Source organism: Opisthocomus hoazin, chromosome 15 (assembly GCF_030867145.1).
Source record: "Opisthocomus hoazin isolate bOpiHoa1 chromosome 15, bOpiHoa1.hap1, whole genome shotgun sequence".
In the NCBI taxonomy this organism is placed as follows: Eukaryota; Metazoa; Chordata; class Aves; order Opisthocomiformes; family Opisthocomidae; genus Opisthocomus; species Opisthocomus hoazin.
This window is the reverse complement of record NC_134428.1, coordinates 2,840,185-2,864,067: the sequence shown is the minus strand read 5'-3', so window position 1 is coordinate 2,864,067 and position 23,883 is coordinate 2,840,185. Positions and strand designations below refer to the sequence as shown.

Below are 23,883 nucleotides of genomic sequence, written 5' to 3'. Positions count from 1 at the left end.
GACTGAGGCAGAGAGAGGTTAAAAGCAGTGTGAGGCAGGAGGGTGCTCTGCACTCACTGAGGGAGCAACCCTCACAGTCCATAACATGGTAAGTCTCTGGCTGTTGGACAATGCAGGTGCCGTTCCTGGAGGGGTCTCCTCAAGCTGGTACATCCCACGGTTTACAGGATCTATCAGGATGTCTCTCACAGTATCTCTTTGATAGAGCAGAAGAACGTGCTCCAGAGCAGGGCCTCCCTGTTGTGCTGTCAGAGGGACAGGCCATGATGGCTGCCTTCTTCTGGGGATGAATGCAGGGCCATGCAGGCAGGGGTGCCCAGGGCTGTCCTTCAGAGGGGGCTCCCTGTACTTCAGGGGTCTTTGTGCTGTCTTCCAGAGTCAGCATTCAGCCTGCACTGCAGGGATCCCCACAGAGTGGTGAGGAGAAGCTGTGGATGGAAGGAGTGACCCTGACAGAGCAGGATCCTTTGGCTGTCCAGAGGGTGCTGTGTGGGTCAGGGCTGCTCACGGCACCAGATCAGCACTGGGAGCTTTCAAGGGGAAGGTCAACAGAGTGTCTACTAAAAAGATATGAAGTTTTCCAGAGTCTGTGTTACTTGTTCCTACTCTGAGGGCAGGGCACAGGAGGGGATGTGGAGGGGGAGAGGAAAGAGAGATAAAAAATTTTTCCAGATTGAACAAGTCACTGAGATGCTTGAGCTGTATCTTTGAGTTGTCAGTAGGTCTGCTAGGACACTCCTAAAGTGCCTTCAGCCACTCTTCTGACTATGGACAGCAGCAGCATCACCTTTGTTGGACCCATCAGGTTTTTCTACCCTTTTGAATCTCCAAACAGGAAAACATGTCCAGGCAGTTGCCTGCAAACAGGCAGGATTCTGTAGGGCCGGGGTGAGTGCACAGCAGTTGGGATGGGGTCTGTGAGTGCTGACAGGGAGTAGAGATGGAACAGAGAAACACCTCCCAGGAGGAAGATCTCCAGGCAGCAGGAATATGATCAGGGAATGAGAGGAAAGAAAAACCAGAAAGGTTGTAGGAGGAAGAATTCAGTAAATTCTATATAATCTCCTCCAGTGCAGAGCCCTTCCTCTGAGCAAGCCCCCTTGCCCGCTCTCCCACCCACCAAAGCCTCTGCCCTCAGGGCTGTGGGCTCCAAGCCATGAACCACCTCCTCTGCAGCAGAGCTCCAGCAGAGCCAGGGGGCAGCTCTCCAGCCACGCCTCCATTTCTCTGCTGCAGATCACAGGGGCTCAGAGCACAACTGCCCTGCAGTGTTGGTGTCTGGGAGGTGGTGTGATATTACCCTCTACCTCAGAAAGGTCCAAGCACAAGGCAGATGGGAACAAGACGCAGGGACAAACCAGCTCCCCTCACTCTGCATTAAACCACAGGCAATCCTCTTGCCTTGCAGGACTTGGTCTGTGCTCCCCAGCTGCTGCAGAAGTGCTGAGGGTTTCTGAGATCCAAGCACATCACAGAGGTGAGATAAAGGGAGTTGTAAAAAAACCCCAAACCTTTTGAAATGTCTTCTGCTATTCCAGTCCTTAGCAGTGGGAGTGCAAAGGCGGACAAGCCCTGCTGCATTAGGAGCAGTTTCATGTGACAAGGTCAAACACCAGGACTGACCCCTACCCTCATATTTCCCATGAACCCACCGCTGCAGAGCAGGACTGGCTCCTCGGCAGACGGTGGGCAGAGGTTGTTCTCCTTACGGCGCGTTGAGACAGCACCAACAGCAGCTCCAACCTCAGAGCTGATGCAATGTCTCCTAGAAAAAGAAAAAAAGCATGCATGTGTGTGTGTGTGAGTGTGTGTGTTTAGGAGGGAGAGGGGTACTGGGAAATGTATTTGATTTTGCTCAGAAAAGTCTCCACTAAATTGTAACTGTTATTTCCTTCTTGGACAGTGGTCTATACCCAGTGGCAGCAAATGACCAACATCAGCTCCATCACCAGGTTCCTCCTCCTGGCATTCGCAAACACACGGGAGCTGCAGCTCTTGCACTTCTGGCTCTTCCTGGGCATCTACCTGGCTGCCCTCCTGGGCAATGGCCTCATCGTCACTGCCATAGCCTCTGACCACCACCTCCACATCCCCATGTACTTCTTCCTCCTCAACCTCTCCCTCCGTGACCTGGGCTCTGTCACTACCACTCTTCCGAAATCCATGGCCAATTCCCTCTGGGACTCCAGGGTCATCTCCTATGCAGGATGTGTTGTCCAGTTATTTCTCTTTGCCTTCTTCATTGCAGCTGAGTTTTCTCTTCTCACCATCATGGCCTATGACCGCTATGTTGCCATCTGCAGACCCCTGCACTATGGGACCCTCCTGGGCAGCAGAGCTTGTGTCCACATGGCAGCAGCTGCTTGGGGCAGTGCTTTTCTCGGTTCTTTCCTGCACACTGCCAATACGTTTTCCATACCCCTCTGCAAGGGCAATACTGTGGACCAGTTCTTCTGCGAAGTACCCCAGATCCTCAAGCTCTGCTGCTCACACTCCTGTCTCAGGGAAATTGGGCTTCTCATGGTTACTGTTGCTTCAGCTTTTGAGTGTTTTGTTTTCATTGTACTGTCCTATGTGCAGATCTTCAGGGCTGTGCTGAGGATCTCCTCTGAGCAGGGACGGCACAAAGCCTCTTCTACGTGCTTCCCTCACCTGGCTGTGGTATCCCTGTTTATCAGCACTGCAGTGTTTGCATACCTGAAGCCCCCCTCCTTCTCTTCCCCATCCCTGGACGTGGTGGTGGCTGTTCTGTACTCAGTGGTTCCTCCAGCAGTGAACCCCCTCATCTACAGCATGAGGAACCAGGAGCTCAAAGACGCCCTGAAGAAGCTCATTCAATCAGCAGTCTTTCAGCAGCAATAAGCTCCTCGTGTCTCTTCCCAAGTCTTTTCCAATGTTTACTGAGACCTCCTGTGCCTTGGGCATTTTATCTGTGACAATTCCATTTCTCCAGGAATGTCTGCATCCCCTCCACTTCTCCAAAGACGTGAACTTAATCTTTCTGACCGAAAGGCTTTAACATATGTATCTGGCACGAAGGTAGAGGTTGCCTCCCATGTCACATCTCTGTAATAAAAGAGAATTTCCTCAGTGGCACTTTCTGCAGGTTGGGTTCTTCTTCCAAAGCTGACATCAGGAACAGACTGAGGAAACTGCTACCACGAGGCCTTGCTGCTGAGCAGGGCTTCTTTGTGGGGTGAGGTGTATATAGGGTGATGCATTGGATAATGAGACTTGGACTGAGCTTTCACTTGTTGCTGCCCAGTGCTCCTGGAGATGGTGACAAGCAGCCGGGATCTGCCTGCGACAGTCCCCCTCTGGCTGCCATGCAGCGCAGCCTGATCGCTGTGCAGAGGCGAGCCATGAGCTTGGGGCCCTGCAGCAAGCATGGAAAGGGGGTAGAATCATCTGGTCAGGCCAGCACAGACACCATCTCCTGGAGAAAGGCTCGCTAGAGGCATGGATGCTCCCAGAGAAGAGAAAGGAAACAGTCTCTTTTTGGGACTCTGCCTGTCTTGGGACAGGCTGCTCTGTCACCGGGGCAGCAGGAGCAGCCAAAGGAGTCCCAGGGCCAGGAATCTTTTGCTGGAGAGAGGGTCTGGCACAGAGAGGCTGCCTGCATGGACACATAAGAATCTCTCTGAGACAACAAGAGGGGAAACAGGGTGACACTGACCTGTGTCTCCTCATGCCACCAGCCCTAGGGCTGATGGGGGAGGCTGACCCAACTCTCTGAGCTCCAAGAGCTGCATTGTCCTTCAGAGAGGCTTGGGCTGTGGGGTGAGTGCTCAGAGCTCTGCAGCACTGTGTGGAGGGGACTGCTATGGGTCCAGGGCAGCCTCGGGTGCTGGAATGTGCTGTGCTGGGGAGAGGGCAGAGGAGCTGGGGACATCTGAAGAGGGTTTGGCCTGGGCTGAAAAGTGCCCAGAAAATGCAGAAGTTAGATGAGCTGTGTGACCATGCCAAGTGAGGACACACTCCATTGGGTTTGTGGTACAGAGCCAGGACTGACGGAAGGGATCTGAGACATGCAAGCAGAGGACAGAGGGTTTGGTCTGCACACTTGGTGACATCGACAGACCAGGAAGGTGACCCAGGGCGTCACCCCCCCAGCCTCTCTCACTGGTCATTTCCAGCAGTGGCTGCTCAGCCAAGGTTTCTGGGTGAGTTTCGCTGTAAGGTCATCTCCACCTTCCTGCTGGGCTCAGTGCCTGTATCCAGGGAAAGTCCAGCCCTGCCTGGCTGCTCTCCTGGCCCAGACCCTGTCAGACCCTGGAGCAGGGCTGGCTGTGAAGCCTCACATGTGGCATGGCCATTCCAGAAGCGTGGAGAGGCTGCCTAAGAAGGCGGCCATGGGGTGACAAAGTGTGAAGGACTGCTGTGGGCATCGTGTCATAGGCACCATTCCCCACTCAAAAACACCCTCTCCCTAAATGTGGCTACACAGTGGGGCCGAGGGACAATACAAGAGGCAGCAGGGCTGGGACGTTGCAAGACAGGGTGCAGCCATGAAGCAGCTCCCAAAAGCAGACATCAAGGGCAAGTACAGACAAGCAATATCTGTACTTAGCCTGCACTGGTCAGGTATGACTTTGGGAGAAGCAAAGCTCTCTCAGAGTTTGTGGCTGCAAGAAAAGTCAAGAGCAAAGAGCTGGAATTGCTGTGTTAGAGACCAAGGCTGAACAAGGGAAATGCAGGGCTGCTTTTGAGTGGGGAGAGGAAGTCAACAATAGCAGACAGTAATGAGGCTGACGGACTCTATGCCTTCTTTGCCTGAGTCTTCCTGATAAGGTCTCTCAGGCCTCAGTGTTCAAGGAGGGGTTCAAGAGGACGAGAAGACATATTGGCAGGACCCTCATGAAATGCCAGAAAGACGAATGCCAGTTTCTGCCCCTGCACGGGACTCACGCTGGAAATTACACAGGCTGGGGGCTGCCTGCCTGGGATCAGCCCCGTGGGAAAGGTCTTGGTGGTCAGGGGTCTGGTCGGGAGGCAGCCGTGTGCCCTGGCAGCAAGGGCAGTCTTCAGCTTCCTGGGCTCTACGATCAGGAGCATGGCCAGGAGATCAAGGGAAGGGATTCTCTGAAATACTCAATCCAGGTTTCAGACTCCCAATTCAGGAACGATACTGGCAAGATGGAGTAGGTTTATTAAAGTTCGCTCAGGACAGCCAGGGCCTGGAGCACTTTGCCTGTGAGGAGACTGAGAGAGATGGGCTTGCTGAGCCTCGAGGAGAGAAGGCTGAGGGGGACCTCATCCTAGCCTGCCAGCAGCTACGAGAAGGCCATGGAGAAAACAGAGTCCATCTCTTCTCCACTGTGCATAGCAGGAGAACAACAAATAATGGGAGGAAGATGAAAGAGAAGAGGTTCAACAGGAGAGAAGGACAAATTGTCCCCAGGAGCTCAGCCAAGTGCTGGAATAGGTCACCCAGAGAGGTTGGGCAGTCTCTGTCCATGGGGCTGTGTAAGCCAAAACAGACAGGATGCAGAAACAACCACAAAATCACGGGTGAAATGTAAAGAGTAGATTTATTTTCTCTACCTCGCAAACCAGGGGATCTCTGATACAGTACCTGGGTAGAGGCACAGAAGCCAAGCAGGAATGCAGACACCACAGAGCTAGGTCCTTACTAGAGAAAGAGTGCCAGCTACTGAACCTGCTGCTTTTGCCTGGATTTATCAGGGATTTGCTCAGACAGAGCTTTCCACTGTGCCTTGATCCTTCCCGCAGCAAGGCAGGAATCTCGAGCATGTTCGACACATTACCTTGGAGTCTGTTGCAGGCCTGTGTTATCTAAAGGCAGATGTTCTACTTGTCAAGCACACAAGACTAAACAGTGATATGTGTGTTTTTCGACACCCAGCTGCAAGTCACTTGAGCATGTTCACAATCGTCTTCGCCAACCTTCCATGATTATCCCACATGCAGCATGTGACAATCCAACAGCACACGCCATCTCTCCTGCCTTGAAATGCTATTGTGACAGATGGAGCCCAAAGTCACGGGCTAAGTGAACTCAATGGACATTACGGAGGGATGGCCCATAACGTAAGGAACATCTCTGTGTGCAAATGAAAAGACAGCAAAAGTGGTGGTAATTTATAGGAAAGTGTTGGATCTGAGCATGAGGTAGATGGTAGAAAATAAGGGGTGGATACTGTCCCGGTTTCAGCTGGGACAGAGTTAATTTTGATCTGAGCAGCTGCTGTTTTGTATTTAGTATGAGAAGAAAGTTGGTACCACTGAAGTTTATGGCTGTTTCTAGGAAACTAAGGTCTTTTTCTGGTTTCTTTTGTTCAGCTAATGAGTAGGTCTGCAGGAGCTGGGAGGTGGCAGAGCCAGGCAGCTAACCCAAGATGACCAATGGAAATATTCCATATCACAGGTGGCATGCTCAGTATAGAAGTGGGGGTTGTTTGGGGACAGATCCATGAATTCCAGGAGTTCCGCGGATTCTGCGATGGCTTCTTAGGGACAGACTGTGCAACTGGGCATTGGGCAGTGAGAAAAATTGCATTGTGTATCACTTGTTTTGCATAATCGTTTGTAGTAGTAGTATAAAAATTAGTCTTAGTATAGTTCCTTCCTTTAATTTCTTAGTAAACTGCCTTTATCTCAACCCATGAGTTTTAGTTTTGTCCATTCTCCTCCCCATCCCACTGCAGGATAGGAGCAGAGAGCAAGCAGCTGTCTGGTCCTTGTTGCAAGCTACCACATTAAATCACTACACCATGGGAATTCCTCCCTGGGTCAGCAATTCCATTCAACAGGTACCTCCTTCTTCTACCGGTAGTGTCCTGCAAGTCCTCATGCTGCTGTCTTGTCAGAGGCACCACAAATCTGGTATGCACAAACTAAAAGCTTTTAACATAGAGCTTCCCTCGAAGGGGGCTATGAGAAACTGTTAGATTTGGCAATAGAAACCTCATGAAATTTTAGAAGAAGTTACAAGTCTTATTGAGGGAAGAGAATAACTCAAAAAATGAGGGAGGTGGGGACGTGAACAGCTCAGGAGTGACCCTGAGGAGAAGGGCCTGGGCATTCCCAGGGATGCCACATGAGCGAGTTGCACATGCTCAAGGCGAATAAGGCCAAGAGCATACCGGGCTGCATTAGGAGGAGTGTGGCCACCCAGAGAAGAGCGTTATCATCCCCGTTGGCTCAACACTGGTATAACCACATCTGGACTAGTGTGTCTGCATGTGGGGCTCCCCAGTGGGGAGGAACTAAAAATGTTCTAGAGGAGATCTACCAGGAAGGGGTTTTGGGCATCTGTAGAGAGGCTGAGGGTCCTGGGCTTCTTTAGCCTCGTGAATTGGAGGCTGACGGCACTAAAGTAGCAGCCTGTGACTCCTTGAAGGATTATTTCAGAGATGATGGAGCTTTTCTTGGTAGTGAGAAGGAAAGGAAATCTTCATGAAGTGCATCTTGGAAGGTTCAGAATGGACATGAGGAATGAGAAACGTCACTCGAAGTGTAGCAGTGTTGTGCAAGAGGTCACCCACGGGGTGTTTGGATCAGCCCCTGGATTTCAATTTGAAGGAACAGCCATTGAGGGTGAAGAGACAACAGTGAAAATAGGGAAATGTCGGAGTGAAAGCTAGGCGGGAACACAAAATGAGTATCTACAGGCTGAAGTGAAAGAGGTGCAGGCACGGAACAGTGTAGGACAGCCTGCAGTAGAGATGGCTGAGGACTCTGGCAGGGCCAAAATTTTAACAGGACCGAAGGCTTTGTCTGCTTGACTATGGATGTTGCCTGTACCACTGAGGCCAAGCAGGAGAAATATTCTTTTGAGGCTCTAGACTTTGTTTCTTCCTCATCTCTTCATTGGAAGGCTGGGAGGTTTCACAGACTTTTCCTACACTTTTCATTGCTCACCCTCACATCCAGCAGTATCCAGCAAGAACCCTGAGCCACAGGTGAGGGACAGGATCTGCCTTCCCAGGGCCTGGGGCTCAGGCCTTGGCCTTTCTGCTTCGTAAAGCAGAACAAGGGGTTTTTTTTCTTAGCTATGCAGCCACCTGCACAGTGCCTCTGCCTACCTGCAATCATGGCCTCCAATTCTCTGCTCTAAAGAGTCCCTGGGGAGGCTTTGTCAGTAATGGCCCTCAGTGGGGCCAATCAATGCTTCCAGGTACTTTCCGTTTTGCTTCTGCCTTCCTGAGCATTTTTTCTCTCTCCTCTCAGTATCTGAGGTTCATTAACTAAACACCAAATACCCCATGGGGCTCATTAAAATACAGAAAGTGCCAAGCTAACAAGCTCATGTAATTTTCTTCAATTCTTCAAGACGTGTACCGCTAGCAGGAGCTTTGTCATAGTGTAGATAAGGAGGAAGATGTCATCCTGTGCCTAATAAAAATATTTATTTATTTTAAGGTATATTTTTCATTGCTTTTCAATTTAGAGAGGAAGTGGTAGGAACATTCTCCAAGCAATACTGATCCATGGTGTTTCCTCAGGATATCTGGACAGATAGGAAAAGGAGTGCCTTGAGGTCAGACACTCTATGGAAAACTTTGCTCCTCATCTCCCCAGCCTCAACATTTCTCTCATCGGCCACCTGGGAGTTGTGTCACTGTTTCTTGCATCAGCCTTCTCCGCTGATCTCTGCAGCTGGATGTTACAGCTCCATTGCACCGTCTCCCACCTCCTCTCCATAGAGAGCTGGCTGCACACAAACACAGCAGGAGTTTTCCTATTTGCAAGAAAGGAATAATTAAAGCATAATCATGTTCCATAAACAAAATACATAGTAATTACAATCTACCTCTAATGAGGTTGCCTTCCTATAAGTCATAATCTTATGAGAAATATTATGGCTATGTAGAGGAAAACAAAAGTTATAAACACACTTAAAGAGTTGGCAAAGGAGACAATTAGACTGCTGAAAGGCAGGCAAACTTTTAACTCCCTGATGTCAAAATAGCAGCTCGGTAGGTGGCAGGAATCTGAATGAACAAAGAGTAAAGGGAGGAGAAAACTGGACAATGATGGAAAGGGTCTTTGTCTAGGTAGCCTGCATCTGAAAAAAATTACTTTAGAAATAGTGAAGACAGGTGAAAATATATGAAAAATTAGAGAAATTCAATACACCATTTAACAGGAAGAATAGCAGTTATGATGTTATAAGGGGAGATCGACATTTCTTTGGAATATAGCTTTCTAAACTTCCTGGCATTGGTCGAGGGCTCTTGTGAGTGAGGACAAGGCAATGTTGCTCCTGTTGTTGAAAGAGGTCAGAACGTCAACCCAGGGAACCCCAGGCTGTACAAGGTCACTTTGGCATTTCTGTGCACCTAAAAAAGAAGAACGTGTCTGAAAGCAGTCAGCATGGACTGATGATGGATCAATCATGCCTCTCAAACCTAGTTGCTGTCATGATGAAGTATCAGCATTTGTGCATGAGTGAAGAACAGTGGATGCCATTTTTGACCCTTTTGACATGGTCTCCCTCAATGTCCTTTCACCCTGGTTAGGCCATTACAGCCAGGATGTCTTGACAAAAAATGGGTAAAAAAATAGCTGGATGATCAGGCTGAGGGAGCAGTGGTGAAGGAGTCATGCCCTACCTGGAGGTCACTGGGACATACTGGGGCATTGTGGGGCAGCAGAGGGAATTATCCTTGACTCCTCACGCATTTCTTCCCAAGCTCAACATCACTCCTAACTCCTAACACCCAAGTGTCATAGGGAGGATGTGGAATGGGAGTGGCAGTCAGGTCATAACACTCTGTTTCTGAAATTCTCCATTGTGGGTCCTTCCCAATGGCTGCAGTTCTCCACAAATTGCTCCAGCATGAATCCTTTCCACAGGGTACAGTCCTTCAGGAATGGACTGCTCGACCGTGGGTCCCTCACAGGCCGCAGGTCCTGCCGGAAAACCTGCTGCTTCATTGGCTTCTCTTCATGGGCAGCATATCCTTGGTCCTCCATGGGCTGCAGGTTTGCTTTCACTATGCTAAGGCATAAAGGCCAGCCCAGCACGGCTTCTCTTCTGGGACAGACCACCAGAAGTCCTGGAGGATGGATGTTTCCTGTGCCCTTGGGAGCTGAGAAAATTGAATGCTTGTTACACACCAGTGTCTTGGCTACTGTTTCTCACTCTGCTCCCTTGTAGTGAGTACACAGGGAGCTGGAAAGAAGTTGAAAGGGAACACAGCCAGGACAGCTGATCCAAACTGCCCAGAGGGATATTCCATACCATAGGACCTCATGCTCAGGAATAAAAGTATGGGACAGCGGAAGAAGGAGGTGGAGGTTTTGATTGTTGAAGGATTCTGCTGCTTGGAGAGTGGCTGGGCATCAGTCTGCTTGTGGGAGGTGGTGAAAGATGGTCTTTGTTTCACTTGATGAGGCTTTTAACATCTCTTCACCTATTAAACTGTTCTTATCTTGAGCTGAAACTTCTCACACTTTATTTCTTCCTGTTCTCTGCCCAGTCCCACTGGGGAAGGGGAGGGAAGAGTGAGAAGCTGCTGGGCTATTGCCCAGAGTCTACCCACCACAGCAAGGAATGTGTTGATAACTGTGAATGATTTTCTGCAGGGCTGCCAAGATTCTCAGAGGCTGAAGCACTTGTCTGGCAGGAGAAATGGAGGGCAAGGGCCTTGTTTAGCCTGGAGAGTGGAAGATCTCAAGAATTTCACAACAGCCTGTCTGTCCCTATGCGGAAGCGTTCATGAAGATGGAGCCAGTCTTGTCACCGTGGTGCTTGGCAGGAGGATACCAGACAATAGTAAGATGTGGAGCTAAGGAACATTCAGGATAGAGATAAGGAAATTATTTTTGTCCACGAGGGCATCCAAACATTGCAGCAAGTCTTCCAGAGACATTGTTCCATCTCAGTCCTTGGAAGCTTTCCAGCCACCACTGGATCAAGCCTTGAGCAATTTGGTCTGACTCCATAGCTGGCCCTAATGTGAATGCAAGACCAGACCAGAGACCTCCTCAAGTCCCATGAAGGAGACGGGAAACCTAAATGATACTGGGGTTCCTTGCTCTCTTGCTCTTCCCTTAAGAATGCTAGTGAAATCTCCCAGATACCCCACGACTGTGGAAGTAAGTCAGATGTTGGTATAGTCAGATCAGCTGCAACTTTCTTCTCCTGATCCAGACAGTGTTGTCCAGAAGCAAGGCTGCTTGACAAGGATGCCCAAAAGAGTCCCAATCAATTTCTTTGCTTCCCCTTTTGTTCCCTTTTCACTCTTCCCACCTCTCCAGTACTCTTTAACCATCCTTATCACCTCCTATGCAAAAAACTGCTGAGTCTTCTTTACCATTTCCCAACTGAACCTGCGTTTGATCATTTTGGACCCTCCGTTCTATTGATGATTACAGCACTGCTCTTAGCTTGCTTAGAAACTCCATGAACACTAGTACTCATTTCTTATCTCCAACAACTTCATTTACAGTAATGTTGGAAGCACCATAACTTAGGATGACCATTGTTACACATACTTTAAAAGCTGGATTCTTGCAGGTCCTGTCCTTGGGACCTTGACACACCTGGGGATTTGGCAAACAGGAACCTGAAGACTTAGGAGGAAAAGCTGCAGAACAAGTCCATGCAGCAGAAAGGGGAGGGATCTGACCGGCTAACGAGTGCTCTGAGGAGAAGGGCCTGGGCATCATGATAGCAGATGCCATAGGAGCCAGTGGGCCTCACATTTCAAAAGGAAAGTGGAGAAATTGAAGAAGGTCCAGACAAGGTTTGCCAAGATGAAACAAGGCAGCGTAAATCACGAACTGTGAGGAGAGTCTGAGGGAATTATGCATCTCTGGCCTCCTGAAGGGGAGGCATGGGTTGCCGTGGTATGAGCCTACAGCTACATGGAGGGTTGACCGAGCCAAGCTCTCCACTGTAGCGACAAGTGATCATAGGAATCATAGGAATCATAGAATCATAGGTTGGAAAAGACCTCATCAAGTCCAACCATCCACCCAAAACCACCATGCTTACTAAACCATATCCCGAAGAGCGGTATCTACACATTTTTTGAACACCTCAAAAAACAACGTTTAGATATGACACTTTGGGATATGCTTTAGTAAGATAGGACAGAAGCAACAGCCACCAAATGCTTCTTGGGAGCTTTAGGCTGAGCTTTAAGCAAAATAAAATGTACTAGGAGGAGCACTGATGAGATCTCTACCTTTGGAGCTCTTCATGTTTCAGCTCCACAATGTCACCGCCAGACTGGAGGTTGCCCTAGAGACCCCCAACAGTCTCTTCCCCACCAAACCTTCCATGAGCCTCTTCCTTACTACACATTCTGCAAGAAGAGATGCAGGTGGCTATGCGGGCCTCTACTTTATAGGACAGCTCAGGGTGGAATGGAGTTCAGAAGGTCTCGACTCCAGCGCCCAGCTCAAAGAGAGGCCAGCTCTGAGGTCAGACCTGCTTGCACAATAAATGTCTTCACCCACAGAAAGAGGTTACACATGAACCAGGCATCGAAGCCTCCATTACGCAAATGGAGACGATGCATTTGATCAGCTCCCTGAACACAGCTATTGGTATTCCAGGCCTCCTGAGATTCCTGGGAATGTTCACCTTCTACAAGCTTCCTGGGATGTCTTCCCACCATGGGGTGCTTTAGGCTGTAAACAAAATTGAAAGCAAGGCTCTGACTTGGGTACTCTCAACTTCAGTGCTAAAAGACAGCAAGCTGGAACGAGCAAAATTTAAAACCTGTGAGAAATGAGCTGAAGATAAGAGTATGGAACAAGCATAGCCTTTAGATCACTCCACATGTGATGGCTCTGCTCTTAGTTTGCAATCATTGGCACTCAGAAACCTCACCTGTTCCTGGTAGATGACAGGTTGACCATGAGCCAGTCATCATGCCCTTGTTGCCAAGAAGGCCAATGGGATCCTGGGATGCATTATGAAGAGCGTGGCCAGCAGGTCGAGGGAAGTTCTCCTTCCCCTCTACAATGCCCTAGTGAGGCCCCACCCGGAGTACTCTGTCCAGTTCTGGGCTCCCCAATTCAAGAAAGATGAGGAGCTACTGGAGAGAGTCCAGCGGAGGGCCACAAGGATGATGAGGGGACTGGAGCATCTCTGCTACGAGGAGAGGCTGAGGGAGCTGGGCTTGTTCAGCCTGAAGAAGAGAAGGCTGCGAGGGGACCTTATAAATGCTCACAAATATCTGCAGGGTGGGTGTCAGGAGGACGGGGCCAGACTCTCTCCAGTGGTGCCCAGCGACAGGACAAGGGGCAATGGGCACAAACTTAAGCAGAGGAAATTCCGTCTGAACATGAGGAAGAACTTCTTCCCTCTGAGGGTGACGGAGCCCTGGCCCAGGCTGCCCAGGGAGGCTGTGGAGTCTCCTTCTCTGGAGATATTCAAGACCCGCCTGGACAAGGTCCTGTGCAGCCTGCTGTAGGTGACCCTGCTTTGGCAGGAGGGTTGGACTAGAAGACCCACAGAGGTCTCTTCCAACCCCTACCATACTCTGATTCTGTGATTCTGTGATATAATGAATAATGAATAATTGTATTATTGTAGAATTTGATCATTATTAGCAATAGATATTGAATCAATGTGTAATAAAATGTAATTTGATTTAACATGGAAGTATTGAAAGTAATGATTATTTCAACACTTCGAAAAGGAGGAAATGTATCCAGGGTGATAGAATCAGTTGACCATAAACATGAACAGTGCTGCTGTGTTCCTAGTACAGCCCAACCCACCTGGACATCAGGTCCGGGAACAGAGGTCTATTCTCTAGGTAACCACTAACGCTAACCATAGTGGGTAATGCTGTTTTTGTCAAGAGAAATGATGGAGTGTGGTTCTGTGAAACGGACTGAAGAGACTGACCAGGTTTGCCAAGATTGAGAGCCTAGTGGGCAAAAGGTGATTCCGGCAGGGGGAGACCACGACCACCAACTCACTGACCCCCTACTCAAGTAATACCACCTACCCAAAAACAAATAATAGAAGAGGGTGACTGAGTCTGCGCAACAATCTACGTAAGAAGCGAGAAAGTCTACATCAGTCGGCAAAGAGAATAATATTGAATATGCATGAATAAAATAAATATATATATTTTTAATCTATATAAACTGCATGGAAAAGTTATGAGGTATGCACGTCTGGAGGAATTATCCCTCGTGCATCCAGCGCTGCAATAAAGAATGCCTGCCTTTTAACACTACAGTGGTGTTACGAGGTGTTATTCCTGGATTTTCGGTGACAAGAGGAGGAAGATCATTAAGTATTGACATAAACAGCATAAGAAAAGTCATGTAAACTGAAACTTAACGGACATGGAAGCTTTCAACCTCAACCATTCTTCAAAATAGTTTTTCAATTTTTCTTCTAGTATGTACAGCTTTTGAGTCTATTAAAAATAACAGATAAAGAATCTTTTGACTCACTTGTACAATATCAAATGTATTCTGAACATGTGAGGCCTCATGTCCACAGCAAACAGTTTTGTATTATCTGCCTATACCTCTGAAAAGAACAATTATTTCAGAATTTCAAGTGTAACTAATATTCTTGGTAAGAGTCTTTACTTGCACAGACAATAAATATTGTTTGTTTACTGTTAAATGAATGGAAGGCAAAAGAGTGTAAGAAGTAAAAAAAGCAAAAAAAATATTGCAGAGAGAGCAGGAGAAAGATTCTCTTGCAGAATCTATGCAAATTCTTAACAGAGACTATGCTAAGAATATCAGACCTAAAAATATTGCTTGATAGAAAAGATGAATTCTGAATATACAGAAGAGCATGTTTTAACACATTCAAAGTCAGATTGGACGGGGCTCTGAGCAACCTGATCTAGTTGAATATGTCCCTGCTCAAAGTAGGGGGGTGGACTAGATGACTTAAAGGTCCCTTTCAACCCAAGATATTCTGCAATTCTGTATTCTTCCTGGATTTTCCTGGTGATTATTACAGTCTTCTTTGCTGCCTCATGGTGAGCTTTCTCATGCATAGCAGGGCCTTTATGGTTATCTCTTATGAAACTGCTGTCTTTTTATGTACGCATCTGCAGAAAGAGTCACAGAAAAGCACCACATGGATCAAAACAGATGCGGAGTGATGTGTCCTTAAGAACCAGGTGAGCTCCCCCATGCCTGTGGCTTCCTGGTAAGGAGTGTGTCCTGAGGAGGGGATCCAGCCTCTGCTACTCTCTGGGGAGGGAAATTAGCAGTGTCCATGCTGCCTCGGAATACACATGGTGACTTTTTCAAGATCATCCTTCATCTGAAGGGCTTCAGACATGTACTTGTGGATTAGGTGTTGCAAATACTGATTCCACTGACATTGCCCAGAGGGGCTACCACAGATGCAGATTGCTCCCCTGCAGATATTTATACTTAGGCAGATTAGTTCTCTGGTTGTTGTTGTTGCAGATATTGATGCTTTTAGGGAAATCACACAAACACTTGAAGGACAGTGGAGGATTATCACCTTAGTGGCCCTTCAGTGAACCTGTTCCTCTTTGCCATTGTCTCACTGTCATTGTGCAGGGTGTGGTGTGAAAGGTGCTGAGCAGAGGGTGACAATCACTATTTTTGCCTGGGCTCCTGCTCATACAGGATGCTGTTGGCTGCCTTTGCTGCTGGGTCGTGGTTTGCCTAATGAAGTCAAGGACCACCAGCACCATTTCCAGAGAGCTGCTGCCCAGCCACACAGCTCCTTGCTTCTGTCTCTGCAGCCTGTAATTCCCCTGATCAGTCCTTGGGTCTCTACAAGATGTATGAAAGAGGTGCTTTCTGCTTTCTCCAGTCACAATGAAATTCCATTGTGTATCAGAGTAGCCCTGCTATGACATCAGCCTGGTCTCTCAACATCCTTGGACTCATCCCCTCTGGTCCAGTGGGTTATAAAGGGTTGACCTTATCTAAGTAACCCCTGACTTGATCTCCATCCACTGCTGTGTTTCACCTAGGGTTCTTCCTCTTAGACACCCAGAACAGGGAGACCTTGCAGGTGGATTCTGAGGCAAAGAGGACACAGATAATTTCAGACCTATTCACCTCTGCTCTTCCTGAATTCTGCAGTGGCCACACACTGTCTTTGTTTCTTTTTTAATTGTTCTAAAGGATTCAGTGCTGTGGCCTTTAACTCCCTTGCAAATGTCAACTCTAAAGGAGCTCTGGCTTTTCTAAAACCCATAGCATTTCTGAATTCCTCCTTTGTTTCCATCCTTGCATCCATCTCTTGTATGCTCCCTTTTATTCTTGGAGCTTCTACCTGAGTTTCTTATTTGCCCAAGCTTCTCTCCTGATAGTTCTGCTTCTTGTCCTGGCTATTGACATGCACAGTCTCCTGCCTGGAAGACACTGTCCTTGAAGACCAGCTGTGCTGAGCTCTGTTGCCCTTGTGTGCTGCTCACATGGGCTTACTCACTAAAAGTCACAAGAGTAGGCCAAAATCAGCTTCTTTGAGGCACAGCATCTGCATTTTTCTGCTCTCCTCCTTGGGAGATCAGAGTCCACTATTTCACAGTTATGACAGCGACAGTTGACACAGGTTTTTACATCCTTGAACCAGCTTTTCGTTCTTTTTACTAACAGATGCATATGAGCATCACCACTCTTGAACAATCTGACAGCTGAGCTACAAAGATTGGTGTCCCAAGCTGTGTCTTCACCCAGGCTCTCCAGAAACCTCCAGGACTAATTGCATGCTATGGTGGTCCCCTTCCAGGGAATGCCAAGGTAACTGAGGTCAGCAAAGGGACATTAATTCATTCTTTGCCTCCCACCAGGACGTCACCCTTACCAGTCTCTCCCCTGACTCTGACTGATAAAGACTCACTCAGCTTGTTCATCCCATAGAGGAGCTCCACACACCTAAGCAGCTCCTTCTCACTCAGGACACCAACCTCCTGAGCTTTCTGGCCTGTTTCTCCTTCTCATCCTGTATCCACCCATCACAGCACCCCAATTATGTCAGCTGTCTCAACATGCCTCAGTTGTTCTTCCCTCCAAGTGGGATGAAAAGATGCCCTGGGGGTCTCCAGCTTCTCCTCCCTGTGCCTCAGGCTGAGGCCATTGGAGCATGTCTGGGCTGCAGCACCTCAGCTGTGGCCCATCTGTGCTGAGAGCAGACTGGCAAAAAGAAACCTGCTACCAAGTGCCCAAGACCTTGTGTGTGCAAAGTCTTTCCTTCACAGCAGAGACATGCTGGAGTGGATAACAGGTGGCAATGCAAAGGAGAAGTGAGGTGCCCACAAGTAGAGCAAACCCTGCTTTTGACAATGCCAGGAAAGGAGTTTGATGTCTGCTCTGTCTCTGCAGCCCTGAGGGCCTGTGGTGGAGGTGAAGCTGACCTCAGGAAGGAAGAGATGAGGTCGAAAATGTTCTTGGGTGTGGATGTCACTGTGAAAATTATCGGCCTGATCCATGATTGTGACATCAAAGGGATGGTTAAATACTGGAGGAGAGAACAACGAGCAGAGTTTGAGAGGGAATGCCCTCAAGTGAACACCCTGCTGTGAAGTGCTTGCTGTTCACGCTCTGCTGTTCATCCACTGGATAGAGAAGGGACAGAACTTGTGTCACTGCAGTGGTGGGATTCCATCACTGCCCAAAGGCACCAAATCTGTGTGAGATGCCCTGGGTGGTGCCTGTCACACAGCGAGTCTGAGTGGGGATGGGGTTCCCGCATAGGACCTGTGCTGTGCATGTCAGGTGCATACTGTTATCCTGGAGAGCCCTAGCACCTTCAGTAGTCATAGATGTCTGTAAATGTAAAATACATGAGGATTCAGCTGCCCTGAATGAGGTTAGGCAATGAGGGGATGCACATGAGACAAATCGCATCATACTATTAAGGCTATGCGGACAATACAGCTGATGGAGAATAGAAAGAAAGAGACCTGCCTCTCCCTGTGCCGCAGGACTCCATATGGTCAAGCTGATTACATCGATCAACAGCCCTGGACATATATAAATATTTGCAGGTTCAGTTCTCTTGAATGTGGGCACTTTCTGTCATTGAAGTTGACCGAAGGCATTTCCCACCAGCCTCCAGGAAGGTGCCCTCAGACACTGCTGTGTCTCTATGAACTGCTCCAATAGAGCTTGCAGTTGCCCACAAGCATCTTGGTCACCTTCGAAATCAATCCTGTCACCAGGTATCTGTGTCTAAAGTTCTTCCTCCTGCCCTCCATGTTTATTAATAATGAAGGGAGCTGAGACAAGGAGCTCCCATGCAGAAGCCTTTTTGGTGCCCATCTGAACTGAGGCAAGAGGAATCCCGCCTCCTGTGGGTTTGTGGTGTGCATGAGAGTGAGCTGAGTCCTCTTCTAGCTCCAGGACTTCAGATCAAGGATGAGATGCCTCAGATGAATAGGTTGAAACCCTTCCCTCAGCAGGGGTAAAGGAGATCTCTCCCTGTCACTCTCTGGTTGTCTTGTCTAATGATGGATCAAGGAAAGATGACTTTTGTTTCTTACTCTTTTTCCAATAAAGTTATGACACTGTAGAACAGAAGTGTTTCTCCCTAACAGAGGGAGGGAACATGAGTGATGACTTCATCCTGTTTCACAGCAGGTTCCCTGGGGGGAGCCCGGAGAGGGCAGAACCAGAGACACATTGGACGGTCTTGTGCTGCTGATCTGAGCTGGGCTCCTGGGATGGAGGGAGCTCATGGCAACAGGGAAACACTTCAAAGAGACAGCTCTGCCCAGAAGCAGCTCCTCTGCAAAGCACAGCAGGACTGCTGGCACTGCCTGCAGACACAGAGGGGAAAGGAGTGAGGCAGAGAGGTTAAAGGCAGTCTGGAGTGGAAGGATGCTGAGAGCTCACTGAGAGAAAGATTTTTTCAGCCATTGACACGGTAAGTCTCCACGTGAAGGGCAACTTATCTGCACTTTATGAAAAGATCTACTAAAGCTGTCACACCCCCCAGCCTACGGGATGGACCTTGAGGAATATCACAGTTTTTCTCTTGCTGTAGGTGAGAATGTGCTGCAAAGAAGGACTTGCCTGCTGCACCACGACAGGTAGAGGGCAAGTCAGTTCCCTTCTCGCAAGGACGGCTGCAGGGCTATGAAGGTGGATGTGCAGCCCGGGCTGCCCGAAATTGTCCTGCAGAACAGGGTCTCTGCACAAACATGAGGCTTTGTGCTGGGGCAGGGACTCTGCTGCCTGCCAGGGTCAGCACTCAGCCTGCCCAAGGAGCTCCCCAGGTTACTGCGAGGAGAAGCTGTGTGTGGAACAGAAAACCCCAGTAAGGCAGGGCAGGGTCCTTCTGCTATCAAGAAACAGCTACATGGGGTCAGGGAATCTCACAGATCCAGATCTCCCCAGGATATTTTCCTGTTGATATGTGAAGGGGAAGGTCAAAGAAGGGGTGACTATCAAGCTCTCAAGTTACTTGCCCTGTTCCCTCTGAGGATCTCAGGGACTGAGAGCACAACGACCTGTCAATGTGTGCAACTGGGTGAGGGTAGCAGTGTCCTGAGTGCCTGGCTGCCTCTGCCTCTTTCGTCTCGAACCTCAATGTATTTCTCCTTCCTGCTCCACTTGTCTGTGTTACTGAAGTAGTACCCATGTTCGCTCCATCAGGCTCTCTGGGGATGGGAGTTTCAGCTGCAGAGTCAGACACTGATTGTGTGGGCCCTCCCAGGCAGGCGTGTCCATGGGAATGAGGTGTGCCAGTCTTCTCTAAGCTGTGGTACATAGGACAGTGAAGTCTGTGGGCCCAGAGAACAAGCTAGATTTCCCATAGTCAGAATCCATCACTAGGACACATGGCTATCTTCCTGAGGTGTTCTTCAAAGCTATGAGCAGGACTCAAGAATGCATATCTTTCTAATAACACAATTGTGTTATCTGAAAAGCCCCATGAAGCAGCGCAGAGATTCTACGCCCAACTGAGGAAATGCTCTTGGGTTGGTGAAATGAGCCGCATGTGTCCTTGACTAGAAGTGGGCTGCTGAGACCTTGAGTAAGGGTGAGATGTTTAGTAGTCTGCTGTGTATCCTGCTGCTCTTCAGCTGTGTCTGGTGGCTTTTCAGGATAACATGGGAGTGCGATCACTCTCAATCTCAGAACAGTGTAAGCCCAGAGCAGCTGGGCAGCCCTGTTCTCCCTGAGTGCAACAGAAATGCTGAGGGTTTCTGACATCCCAGAACACTGCCCAGGTGCGTTGGGGGCAACTCTGAAAATCCCAAAGGACTCAGCCTGACTTTGCCTTCCTCATTTCTTAACACTGGGAGTGCAGGTGCTGAAAAGCCCTTTTGAGTCAGGAGCAGTTTCAAAGGTCAAAGTCGAACACCAGGATGCCCCCTTATCCCCACCATGCCCACGAACCTCAGTGTTGCACAGCATGGCTGAATCCTTGGCAGCCAGTGCACAAAGGTCCTTTTCCTCATGGCACATTCAGCCAGCACCAACCAGAGCTATGGCCACTGAGCTTAAAGAAAGTATCCTAAAGAAAGAAAGGGGGGCGGGGGGGGCTTAGCAGGGGGAAAGTCTGCAAGAAAAGGCTCAGAGACGTATCCCCTAAATTCCCACTGTTTTTTCCTCCTTGGACAGGAATATTTTCCCAGAGAGAGCAAATGCCTAATGGCAGCTCCATCACCGAGTTCGTCCTCCTGGAATTTGCAGACAAGAGGGAGCTGCAGCTCTTGCACTTCTGGTTCTTCCTGGCCATCTACCTGGCTACCCTCCCCAGCAATGGCCTCATCATCACTGTCATAGCCTGTGACCACCGCCTCCACACTCCCATGTATTTCTTCCTCCTCAACCTCTCCCTCCTCGACCTGGGCTCCATCTCCACTACTGTCCTGAAATCTATGACCAATTCCCTGTGGAACACCAGGGCCATTTCCTTCACTGGATGTGCTGCCCAGCTCTTTCTGTCTATCTTCTTTGTTGGAGCAGAGCATTGTCTTCTTACTGTTATGGCCTATGACCGCTACGTTGCCATCTGCAAACCCCTGCACTACGAGACCCTCCTGGGCAGCAGAGCTTGTGTCCACATGGCAGCAGCTGCCTGGGGCAGTGGCTTTCTCAATGCTCTCCTGCACACTGCCAATACATTTTCCATACCCCTCTGCAAGGGCAATGCTGTGGACCAGTTCTTCTGTGAAATCCCCCAGATCCTCAAGCTCTCCTGCTCACACTCCTACCTCAGGGAAGGCGGGCTGCTTGTAGTCACTGTTTCTTTAGTTTTTGGGTGTTTTGTTCTCATCGTGCTGTCCTATGTGCAGATCTTCAGGGCCGTGCTGAGGATCCCCTCTGAGCAGGGACGGCACAAAGCCTTTTCCACATGTCTCCCTCACCTGGCCGTGGTCTCCCTCTTCATAGGTACTCTATTGTTTGCCTACCTGAAGTCCCCCTCCATATCGTTCCCATTGCTTGATCTAGTGGTGGCTGTTCTATACGCAGTGGTACCCCCTGCAGTGAACCCCCTTATCTACAGCATGAGGAACCAGGAGCTCAAGGACGCTGTGCAGAAACTGGTGACTGGATGTTCTTAACTAACAATACACTTCCCACCTTCTTCTGCATATCGCTCACATTGTAAAGCACTGCAGGACCAGGCTGTCTTTGGTTGTTTGTTTGGTTTGGGTTTTGGGATTTTTTGATTGTGATAATATTCCCTGCAAGGAATCGCCATTTTTCCTCCCACTGCTATGTCAGTATCTGCTTGGCTTCTGTGACCCAGAGACTGTGTAAAAGAGGAGCCATGCTCTCGGTGTGCTTCAAGAATATGAAGACTGCTGCAGCCACTTGTTTGTCTAAGATCCTTCCTTCAAAGCTTTCTCTAGACCTTCAGGGGCACCTCTGGAGGTGGAGGGGAAAAGAGTCCCAGCACAGCAGCAGTGCCAGGGAGCACCAGCTCTTGGTCTTTCCTGAACTGCAGTCTTTCTGCCCTCCTGAAGTCCTGCTGAGCCCTTTTGTGACTGTAATTCTTGAGTGCTCTGGCAGCTCTGCCACAGTGCTGCGGTGTGGCAGGCCTGTGACAGCAGGCAGGGACAAGCACTGGGCACCCCTGTGACAGAGGTGACACACATAACAGCATTTCCATCATGAAATGGGATCTCCTCAAGGCAGGGCCTGAAGGCTTCGGGCTGCTTCTAGTGATGTTCTCAAGAATATTCCCAGGAAAGTGCCCTGGAGAGGAAAACATCTTTGTTGGCAACACAGAAGGTTGGATTGAGTGGACCCTCAGCAAGTTTGCCAACGACACCAAGATGTGTGGTGAGGTCGACATGGTGCAGGGAAGGGATGCCACCCAGAGGGAACTGGACAGGCTTGAGAGGTGAGCCTCTGCAAACAACATGAAGTTCGACAAGGCCAAGTGCAAGGTCCTGTACATGGGTCAGGGCAATCCCAAGCACAACTAAAGGCACGGAGGAGAATGGGTTGAGAGCAGCCCTGAGGAGACAGACTTCAGTTTCTGGATTGATGAGAAGCTTTACATGACGCCCCAATGGGTGCTCGTAGCCCAGAAGCCCAACCCTATCCTGGGCTGAATCCTCAGCAGCGTGGGCAGCAGGTCAAGGGAGGGGATTTCGCCCCTCTGCTCCACTCTAGTGAGACCTCCCTTGGAGTTCTGCATTCAGGTCCGGAGTCCTCAACACAGGACAGACCCAGAGCTGTTGGAGTGGGGCCAGAGGAGACCATAGCAATGGTCGGAGGCCTGGAAAGCCTCTGCTGTGAGGAAAGGCTGAGACAGTTCAGGCTGTTCAGTCTGGAGAAGAGAAGGCTGCGGGGAGACCTTAAAGCAGCCTTCCAGTGCCTGAAGGGGCCTGCAAGAAACCTGGAGAGGGACTTTTTACAAAGGCATGCAGTGACAGGACAAGGGCTAATGGCTTTAAACTAAAATAGGGTTGACTGAGATTAAATTTTAGTAAGAAATTCTTTCCTATGATCATGATGAGGCCCTGGCACAGGTTGCCCAGAGAAGCTGTGGCTGCCCCCTCCCTGCTGGCAGTGTTCAAGGCCAGGTTGGATGGGGCTTTGAGCAACCTGGTCTAGTGGCAGGTGTCCCTGCCCATGGCAGGGAAGTTGGAATGAGATGCTCTTTAAAGTCCATTCCAACCCAAAGCACTCGCTGATTTTATGACTTTATGAAGCTAGTTTTGCTACAAAACTTGATTGTTTGAAGCATTCAAGGGTTTCCCCTCCATCTGCCCCCCTTTGGCTCTTGCATGCTGAGCACCTCCAGGGCCTGGCTGTACAAGCACTGCAGTCGAATGGCTTTGCTGGAACTTTGTGTGTTGCCTGGAGTCCGGCACTTGGAGGGACAGGGTTCTGTGCCATTGGGCGCCCGTAAAGGATCAAGCTGGGAAGTCAGTCTGCGAGTCAAAACCAGCAAGGTCCACGGCCAGGCCTGGCTATACCCATGGCTGTGGCTGGGCACCAGTATGCCCACAGCATAGCTCAGGTCAGCCTGGCACTGGATTTCACATCCCTGATCCACTTCTGTCTGTTTGCAAATACCACATCCAGGAGAGCGTCGCCTGTGTTGACACATCTGCAAGCTGCGCTAAGAAGCTGGCCCCAAGAACCGGCAGAAACTTCTGGGGCTGATGGCACCCTGCACTTTCCCCTTCCCATGAGGTCGGGGCAATTAAAGTCCCCAAGGGTGATGTGGGGTCAATCATCTGGAATTGGTAAAATAAGCCTTTCTCCTCTTCCTTATGTGATTCCAGGTATTTGTCTCCTAACATGATGTCTCCTTAACTGGCCTATCCGCTGACCCTCACCCAAAAGATCTCAGTCTGCTGCCCAACCCTTAGAGGATCTCTGTTCATGCAGGCAGCTCCTACATTGAGGGCATCCTGACATCTTCCCCACTGTCTCCTTCGAGTCTGTATCCATCCGTTACAGCACCTCAAGCTTTCTGACTTGCTGTGCTGGTTTTGGCCAGGATAGAGTCAGTTCTTC

At 49.4% G+C, this 23,883-nt stretch overlaps 2 protein-coding genes across 2 annotated transcripts in view; one reads left to right on the top strand and one right to left on the bottom strand.

Annotated features, from left to right (window-relative positions):
- Positions 1-23,883, bottom strand: part of LOC142363309 (olfactory receptor 14C36-like) — a 131,009-nt gene that overhangs the window by 15,613 nt on the left and 91,513 nt on the right. The window lies entirely within an intron of this gene.
- On the top strand, positions 20,544-21,467 carry LOC142363292 (olfactory receptor 14J1-like). Its single transcript, XM_075436802.1, has one exon. The coding sequence runs from the start codon at positions 20,544-20,546 to the stop codon at positions 21,465-21,467; it is 924 nt and encodes a 307-aa protein (XP_075292917.1).

Excerpts from the sequence above, each read along its gene's own strand:
- LOC142363292 (XM_075436802.1), top strand. The coding sequence starts at position 20,544 with ATGCCTAATGGCAGCTCCATCACCGAGTTCGTCCTCCTGGAATTTGCA.